The 10,075-nt window shown below is 35.8% G+C and overlaps 1 protein-coding gene across 1 annotated transcript in view; it reads right to left on the reverse strand.

The window, feature by feature from the left end:
• The window catches only part of LOC107063627 (uncharacterized), a 39,815-nt gene extending 38,789 nt beyond the window's left edge, over window positions 1-1,026 (reverse strand). The window contains 1 exon segment of the mRNA XM_015315535.2: window positions 245-1,026. Within this exon segment, the coding sequence (XP_015171021.2) occupies window positions 245-721 (477 nt within the window). The 5' untranslated portion in view covers window positions 722-1,026.
• Window positions 1,027-10,075: the final 9,049 nt, after the last annotated feature.

A 10,075-nucleotide genomic window follows, 5' to 3' on the forward strand; every position in this document is an offset into this window, starting at 1 on the left:
TAATGATACATGCAAAAATCGTTGATGACATATGAATACCAGAAATTGGGACACAGCATTGATAATTATAACAGTGAAAAATTTGACAAAAATGGGTTTAAAAAAGAAATGTTGAAAATTTGTAATGACCAAATTGTCACTGTTATGATTATCATCTCGTATAAAGAAAAGAAGAAAAGAAAAAAGAAAAAAGGGAAAGAGAGAAGGCAAAGTGTCGCGCATAATCATCATCATCGGTCCTCACCTCTTGCGCTTGCACGGCCTCCTTAACACAGGCACCGAGCTCGTCGACCTTGAGGCTAGTAGTCTCCGTCGGTGAGCTTCGTCTAGAATGACGATGCGTCGTAGATGTAATAGTAGTAGTGGTAACAGTAGTGGTAGTAGTACTAATAGCAGTAGTAATGGTAGCAGTAGTTGTTGTTGTTGAAATTATATCAGTGATGTTTGGAATAGTGTTAACTGTTGATGAAACAATAGCAGAAGAAGAAGAAGAAGAAGAAGCAACAGTAGCAGCAGCAGTAGTAGTAGCAGCAGCAGCAGCAGCAGCAGCAGCGGCAACAACAACGGCAGCAGCAGCGGTAGCTGTTGTTGTTGTGGTGGTGGTCGTAGCAATCGTGGTTGTTTTCGTCGAAGAGGATGCACAAATATCTTGATGAATATCCGGTGCAAGCTCTTGATAACAAGATTCACCGGAACCACGTCTGCTTCCAGCGATACACATCGCCCTACGAAAAAGTGCAGTAACCACGGCGCAAAGGCCGCATTGCGTTCCATTTGCGCTTCCTCTGCTAGAGAGGGATCCCCCTCCTCCATTGCTACGAGCCGTTTTCGTAGCCGTTGTTGTCGTCTTCGTCGTCGTCGTAGTCGTATTTATTGTTGATGATGCGTAGTAAGGTGGTGTTGTTCTACGCCGAGTTTTCGTTAAACTTCCGGGATGCCGCGAACCGGAGCTGTGCGATGCGGAACGTGAGCCGGAACGTGAACCGGACCGGGAGCCCGCTTCGCGACCCTGGGACGCCAGTTTTGGGCCTTAATCCTATTTTATTTATCTCTTTTTTTCTTCTTCCTCTTCTTCTTTACATTATTTAATTGGTTTCTTATTTCTTTTCTTTTTCTTTCAGATTTGTGAATTGAATTCTTTGATTAGAATAAACACGTCAAATCCAAGCATCCTTCTTCTCGTATCTATGACCATTTCGGTAACAACCGAGGATGAAATATTTCCAACACGAAACAACAATCCCTTCTTCTACCTTTCCCTTATTTTTTTATGTATTTACCGCATAAATACATGCATTCTTTTTAAACGTTGTTTCATATCGCACGACACCAATCTCAATAATCAAAATTCCTGCACCATCATCATCATCATCCATACATCCGTGATTTAAACTCTCTCGGCTAGTCTTATCTCTTTATCGAATGTTAATGTATCTACCGTGTTATATATATATATATATATATGGTTAGATATATATATTGTATATATAGGTATGTGTTTCTATACGCGAATCGATCGATTCACGACCGAGTGAATATAGAATATAGTATTCTTATTCTTGCACTCACACGCGCGGTTTATTCTTCACAGCTAAAGAAGGCATACTGCTTCCGGGTACCTTAGGTTTTCAATAACATTTCAATGGGTTCATATCGAGGAGTGAGAAAGAGAGAGGTAGAGAGATCGTAACACATCGACAATTTATTTGCTAATCGTGTTACACTGTTGCGAGAATTAATAAAGTAGGTAACGCGCACCGGAAATGGACCGAAAGAGAAAGAAAGAGATGGAGAATAAAAGAGAGAGAGAGAGAGACAGACAGACAGAAAGAAAGACAATCGATCACCCGATGTACCGTTGAAAGAAATAAATGGAAAGACTTTTATTATCTTCTTCTCATATTACTATCTTATTTAGACCTTTCGCGTATTAGGTGTTGATTGATATACACATATGTATTTATATATGTATTTAAATGTATTCAAATAATAAGCAAAAAAATAATAATGAAAAGAAAAAGAATAAATTAATTAGATAATTGTATATATATTTAATAAATAAATTTAACCACCATTTAAGGCCAAAAGGTAAAAGTAAAATATTTACTACTACTACTACTACTACTACTACTACTACTACTATAAAAATATTTTCAAAAGATAATATATATAATATATAAAATAAAAAATAATAAAATGGTGAATAAGTTTGCTATGTTTTTCACGTGTTATTTAGAAAAATGTATGTGTAACCAAATAAATATATAAAAATAAGATAAAAATATAAAATATATAACTATTAAAATGAATAAAAAAGTTACGTGCAATTTTTGTTTTATTATTTTACTTAGAAAAACTGGATTAACTCATCAAAAAAAAAAGAAAAAAAATAATGTAACGATAAGTATTTTAATGGTTCAGAAAAAAAGTAAACTCGGATAATCAAAAGATGAAGTGAAAAAATAGTGAAAGAGAAATATGGCACGCGTTAAACATCACGATGATTTTTATTCCCGATAACCTTATATCCTCTTTTCTCCTAGGATATCATGTATATATATATACATTATATATCATATATACTAATAGATGTAAGCGAGTAAGTGCCTACTTACTTACATCATTGCGAATATTTAACAAGGAAACATAGTGTCTCTTCTCTCTCTCTCTCTCTCTCTCTCTCTTTCTTTCCTTCCCTCTTTCTTTCTTTTTCTTTTTTTGGTATCCTCTTCGATAAGAGATAGATAGTGAAAAGGAGGTAAAATGCAGCAAAAATTCTGGGTTATTCGTGAGGTTAGAAGAAAAAGAAAGGGGAAAGAAAAAAAAAGGCGAAAGGGCTATACTCTTTGTTCCCTTCGACCTCGTTTCTATGCGAACCTTTTGTTCTCTCGTTTGGAAGGGGAAAAAGAAAATTTTAAATAAAAAAAAGGCAGAGAGAAGAAGAGAGAAAAGGAAAAAAATAAAAAAAGTAAGTAATTAGAAAATTGTCGTAAGTATCTCTCAACGTTTCACAGTTGGAAGAATATACTTGGATAAAAAAATTGATGAAATAAGGGTGAGAATACAATATATATATATATGAACGAACCTAAATTGTAATGAATGAAATTATATTTCTTTTTATAAAAATTATTAGCCAAAATTTTTGAAAGTTTTTTACGTTCACGTGGTACACATTAATTTAAAAAATTCAAATTTGTTTTTTGCTAGTTATTAAATTAATAATAATTGTGTAAAAATTATAGAAGAAAAGAAAAAAAAACGAACACACACATACGCGTGCGCGAGCAGCACATACACGAGTATCGTGACTTCGAATGTACGATTAAGTTTTCGTACGAGTTTAAAGTGTTTATTCGAAACGATGCACAAGGTTTATCGAATCAATACCATTTTCCAATCTATTTGTATTATCAATACTATTGGCTGCTGCTTCGCCGCTTGGATAGTTTATATATACGTGTATATAAGTATATAAGTATAAAATATATATATATATATATATAAAAAATAACCAAGAAAAGGTCGTAATAAGAACGTTGTTCGTCTTATTCTAGTTTTTTTCTCTCTGTCTTCCTTTTCTTTTTTTTCAATAATATCGTTGACAACAACGCGAATAATTTTGCATTAGCAAGGATTTATCTGAAGCTTAAAGTGTTTAGAATTATATTTGTATTTGTCAAAGTATATAGCGATTTGTCTAATAATATTCGTAAATTCTAACGATGATTTTAATTTCAATGATTAATTTTAATTTTGTTCTCCAACTTTCGATTTAATTCGAAATAAATGTTATTATGGTCATACGTAAACGCAACACGTATGTAAATAATACCCCATCCATGAAATATTGGATAAAAATTTTCTTACCGTTTACATTATAAAAAAACACGTAAAGCGAAGATCGAAATTCCGTGGCATTAAATATGTGATGCACGTGTTAAAGTATCCGCCGACATAGAAAGAAGGTCGAGATTAATTTAAAAGGGAAGTCATCGTTTGCACAACGTCATTACGATTCACGAAAGATACGTTAGGTGTGCAGATTAGAAAATAAGAAAGTTATGCTATTCGAATTGAAATCTCGAATTGTAATCGGTCCTTAGAATTAATCTTGTTAGATAAATTTTATAATTCCCACAATGATGACTATACGCGGAACACTTTCAACAGTTTCATTGAGATAAAAGAGAAAAAAATAAACTAATTGGGAGATTAATTAACTCGGATAAGGATAATAATAATATAACGTCCGGTTGGTTAGATATTGGCCATTAATTTCGAAGAAATCGCGAATTATCAATATCCGCGAAATAATCGTGGTGAGAGAGAGAGAGAGAGAGAGAAGCTCGTCGTGGCTCGTTAACGTTGAGCCAAAGACTTCGCGAACAACATATGAATATTACTGACGCAGTTAAGAACGCGATTATTGTTTATATTACATGACGAATATCGAGACGCGTGAGTATTTGAAAAATACTCGCGGTTTAAATGCATCTATCTCTGTTGAAATAAAAAAAGAAAAAGAGAGAGAGAACTACTAGCGAGTTTCGATTGCTCGGTTAGATTTGAAACGATTTAAAACAAAAAAGAAAAAAAAAGAAGGAAAAAGGAAACACGAATACAAAGTGAAAGGAGGAATCGAAATGTGCGTGCACTGGTTCGATAAAATATCGTGTGTTTAGAGATGCGCGGCGTACGATCGACGACCTTTCTCTACCTCAAGCCAGTAGAGTACTGAAAAAGGAAGCGCGAGGGTGTACCTTCTCCGTTTGGAGGATAGTCTGCCACTCGTGGCGCTGAGACGAGTAACATCCTCGACGCGAGGTAGAGAAGAAGAAGAAGAAGGACGAGGACGAGGACGAGGACGAGGACGAGGACGACGACGACGACGATGACAACAGGGTAACGCCCGCGCAGAATACGGCGCACAGTAATACAAATTCTTATCGTTTCCAAAGCCTAATAGAAACTCATCGAGTTCCATCCTTGGCTCCGTGCCTTCTTCTTCCTCGACGATATCGACGAGGGGCCTGTGGGCCCCCTCGACGCCACCGTCGCCGTCGCCGTCGCCAGGGACGACGCCGGGGACGTTAGAAACGACAGGAACGCTGCCACGACGACGCCTTCTTGCGTTGGCCCCGATCGCGCACACGCTTCTTCTCGTCCCGACGTGACGACGACGGCGACGACGGCGACGACGATTATGTGGTTGTGACAGAGAAAATAACAAAGGAAGAAATATGACAGCGCGCGCGTCCCTTTGCTGGAACGAACGCACCAGTGTTTTAACGAGGGACGAAAACCAAACGTGTGTGCAACGAACGTCTCTGTCTATGGCTGGTTTAAAGGAAGGAAACAAAAGTGGATAAAGTGTTGTGTATGCTCTCTGTATATATGTATAACAGTATATATAATATGTATATACTGTTCTCTCTTTCTACTCGTATGTCAAAGTGAGAAAGAGAGAATGAAAAAAAAGATCGGTTTGGTAGCGAAACGCTACCCTCCGTCAACGCAGTGCACGTCGGCCGGCCGGCCGCTATGCACACACTGAGCCCGTACCAAAGCGTCCAGCCGCCGAGACTCGGTCGACGCTCGCCGTCGGCTACCTTCGGCCACTTCCGCCGTTCGACTTCGGCAGCCTTCGGATGCTCGACCACGCTTCCCAGTTATACTCCCTCGCCCCCCACCACAACACTGGCACTCTTCTTACACGATACATCCGCAACACCACGCACAGTACTTTTCAATACGCGACGAACTCTCGTCGCGCGAGTGTTTGTCCTCCTTTGACATCTACACGAATACGCTTTCTCTCTCCCTTTCTCTTTCTTTTTTTTTGTTTTTTTGTTATTTTCAAGCACGTCACACCTTATCCTTTCTATTCCACCACTGTATATGAATCTAACGAGCAGGGATGAGCAAAAAAAATGTATAAACGTGAGATAGTGTTAGAAGTAAGAAATAAAAAAAAAAGGGATAGGGGTTGAGGAAGACGAGGGGAAGGGGGAAATGGATAGATGCAAATTCGTTTCCGTATTCTATGCGTGTACTTAACTATGACGCGATATGCACCAGGATATGCATATGTACATATATACACATTCATGGTATATATTTATATACACACGACGAGTTAACGGTCTCCCATGCGTGTTTTACATGACATTACGTCGTGTAAATTAAATTTCACTATCTAATATGAAAATAAACTTTATCGCGATGCACCTTTCTGATCCATCTTCTTTGGTTGATTTAACGAGAAAAGCTTAAGCTCCATCGTCGGGATAAATGTTTATGAAAAAAGAAAATGATTTATCTTTTTTTAAGATGTGATACGTATAATTTTAAAATACAATACTTATATATCATTTTTCTTTTCGGAAAATAATAAATTTGTTTTCCCCTCTTTTACGTATACCTAAAACGTCCAACATATATCACGTAGTGTAATGCATTCAACGTTTGTTCAAAAATACCGAATGCAGTTGCATCTAACTGTTCAAAGAATAATTCTATAGAATGAGAACAAGATAAACGATATCGCTTTACAAAGAATTGTTGATCGTTCGTTATTACTCTTTCTCATCTTATATTATATTCATTTTTTTATACGATAAAACTTATTCATATTTTATGGAAAAGGATATAAAAGTTTGAGAGTGGAGAAAGAAAAAAAAGGATTTATTCAATATCCTACGTTAATTTTCTTTTCTCAAGAATAACGGTAAAAGAAAAATAAATAAAAAAGATTACAAGAGAAAAAGGAGGAAGTGGTGGAGAAGGAGGAAAAGGAAAAAAGAAAAAGAATAACAAACACGGGTACTCTGCAATATAACTTGTAAGATTAACGACAAAATATTGTTCGAAAGAGTATATCTATAAGGACGAAGGAAATATTACTTCTATTAATAGGACAAGTTACTTGCTGTGCTTCATAATCAAAAACACTGAAAGGTAATAAAAATACAAAAAAGAAAGACCAAATAAATAAAAAAAAAAACAAAATAATTCATCTTTTAGGTGTAAATACGTGGGTAGGAAAGAAAAAAAATATGAGAGAAAAATGAACGAGAGAGAGAGAGAGAGAGAAAGAGAGTCTAAGTAACGTGTCCATTTGAGAAACATTGCAGGAGTAGAGGAGTCCCTTTTTCCCTTTTTCTTTTTCGCTCTATAGTTCCAGTAAAAGAAGGGAACTGTTTTTCGGGCATCGACCTCACGATTGCAGGCATCCCTTCTCCACCTCCCCCCCCCCTTCTCCTATTCCTCCTCCTCTTTCAACGTTGTCAGTAGCTCTTTCTCTAGTCATGGCTGCTGCTATCTAACGATTCCGTCTACTTCCACCCTCCTTTTATCTATCATTCTCGTCGTCCTCCTCTTCCTCCAAACTCTCCCACGATTTTCTTTCTTTTCTTTCGTCTAATCCATCTTTTTTCCTTTATCTTTTCCTATGCTTTTACTCTTTCCTTCCCTCCCCTCCCCCCTCCCCTCCCCTCTTCTCTCTTGTTCTTTCTCTTCTTATAATTTTTTTTCCTTTTTTATTTCAATTTTTATTACACTTGAAAAAGTTACAAAAACAAGAAAAAAAAAACACATTTTATATGTAGAAAATATCCAATTCGTTTTACTCGAAGAAGAAAAAAAAAGCTCGAGAAGATAGTTTTGACTATGACGATAATCGAGAATAAAGTAATTCTCGTAAAATTGCTAACTAAATCTCTATCTAGAATGGTTCAGGAGATATATGGTTTTATAGGAAGATTTATTTTATGTCCGTAAAAGGTGGAAGAGCAAAAGTCGAAATGAAAGAAAAAGAAGAAAAAGAAGAAGAAGAATAATAGGATAATTATAGAGAGTAAACGTTCGAAAACGAATGAAGCACATTTCCTAATATATCTAAATATTTCAAAATATTGTTAAAAATATATCTATACAATATACACAATTACATATATTGAGTTGGCAAGAAAGTAATTTTGGTTTTCTAGAGTGAAATAAAACTCAATTGTTCCTAAACTAACAGTTGTAAACAAAATTACACGGAATTTGTTTCTATAGTAACCTAAAAGTGTCAACTACCAAAATTTAAAAGAACAAAATTCTAACATCAACAAAAGAATAACGAAACAAACATAACTTTATCTATTGGTGCAAGCCGAAATTACTTTCTTGCCAACCCAATATAATATTATTATAGATAAATATTGCAGATATAAGTAACAGGGTGTCTGAAATTCTTTTCGGTCAAACCGTCTCACGAAAACATTACAGAAAATCGATTGGAAATTTAATGAACAATCAAATTTATTGAGTAAATTTGAACATTTATAATTGATATCATAAATCTAAAATAAAACCATAAATGGTATACGTTTATAAAACATTTTTCTTTTTAATTTAGTCCATAGAATATACTAAAATCGTTTAGAAAAACCTCAGACACCCTGTATATTGATTGATAGATATTACAGAGGTACTATATAGATATATATATATATATATGTATCTATATAATATACCATATAATATATATATATATATATATATATATATATATATATATATATATAGAAGCGCGGAAGAAGACTTGTACGAGAATGGATCGTCGTAGTAGGTAAGTGGATGGATGGTAGAATTGGGTGCGAGAGAATGTGCGCCTAAAGGGGGTACTACTTCGGCAGGGAGGTTCGAAGGGGCAAAAGCAGGGTTGGTTAGTTCGTATGGGGTAGGTACAGGGAATTGCGCTGGCGCACCAGGACTCTTCCATTGGCTGCGAGTTTATCCTGGAAGCCCGGGATTCATTGAGCCCTTCGCGCGAAACCGTTCTAACCTATGAATCTACACACACCTGACCAACCTTATTTTAAACCCCCCCCCTCCCCTGCCCCTCCTGCCTCTTTCGCCATTGTCTACCTTTCTGTGACTCCACCTTTGTTTTTGTTTTATTTTTTTACTATTATTTCTATCTTATCTTTTCATTATTTACGTTAATAATTCGATGAAAAGGGCAAGGACGTAAATTCAATTGGAAGGAGGAGGCTCAGATTTTTCCTTAGTTAGAAGGTGTAAGATGATTGGTTAGAATCTATATTTCATTACCCCCACTTCAATTACCATTTGCTTTTTATTTATGTTGATCGTTTGTATCGAAGATGACGACAAAGATGACGTCATAAATTTCGTCAGAGAACACGTTACAACGTAAGATATTTTTTCCAATCGGGGGAATCCTAACGGTATATATATACCCCTAAACTATAGTAATAAATTCCAGGGAAATTTAACGACTCCACCTTTATTTCTACTACTACTACTACTACTACTACTATTACTACTAGTAGTACTACTACCACTACTACTACTACTACTACTACTACTACTACTACTTCATTTTCTTCTTGTTTACGTTAAATATTTTCTTTTTCTCTTTTACCAAGAAATGAAAACGACTATGACGACGACGACAATAACGACAATATAATTTCCATGAAATATTTTCACTTAACAAAATATCCAACGCTACAACGCATATATATTTTAAAGTATACAATAAAATAGAATCAAAGTGAGTGGTAAATTGACGAAGTGAGTAAAAGTCATTTTATATTATACATCAACTTAAGAAAAAAAAACTTCACTTGGTTTAAGAAATGAAAAGGAATAAAAAAGAAAAATAAACGATAAGTAATTCACGGCATGAATGTTGAACACAAAATTTACAAAGCTTACACGGGAGAGATGATGCGTTAATTGGTGTGATACTAATTGGGTAAAGAAGATGAGACTTATCGACGCTTATTAGAAGCAACACTAACACCAACACCAACAGTAGCAGCTGGTGCTGGTATTGGTACTGGTTCTAGTGGTGTTGGTGTTGATGTTGGTGTTGGTTATGTGATGCAACACACTCGAGAAAGATCGTCCTAAGAACTCGGTGTTCCTCTTTCGGTTTACGAAGCGTAATTTTCAAACGACGTACCACCTCAGAGCCATATTGATTCTAGCTTGGTGTATTATACACAAACGTGGAACTTGTATATCGAGGAGGAAGGGAGGAGGGGCCTGAAGCGAG

The sequence above is a fragment of the Polistes dominula genome, unplaced genomic scaffold (genome assembly GCF_049000335.1).
Source record: "Polistes dominula isolate Pdom_NZ unplaced genomic scaffold, Pdom_raw_medaka contig_22, whole genome shotgun sequence".
NCBI classification, from domain to species: domain Eukaryota; kingdom Metazoa; phylum Arthropoda; class Insecta; order Hymenoptera; family Vespidae; genus Polistes; species Polistes dominula.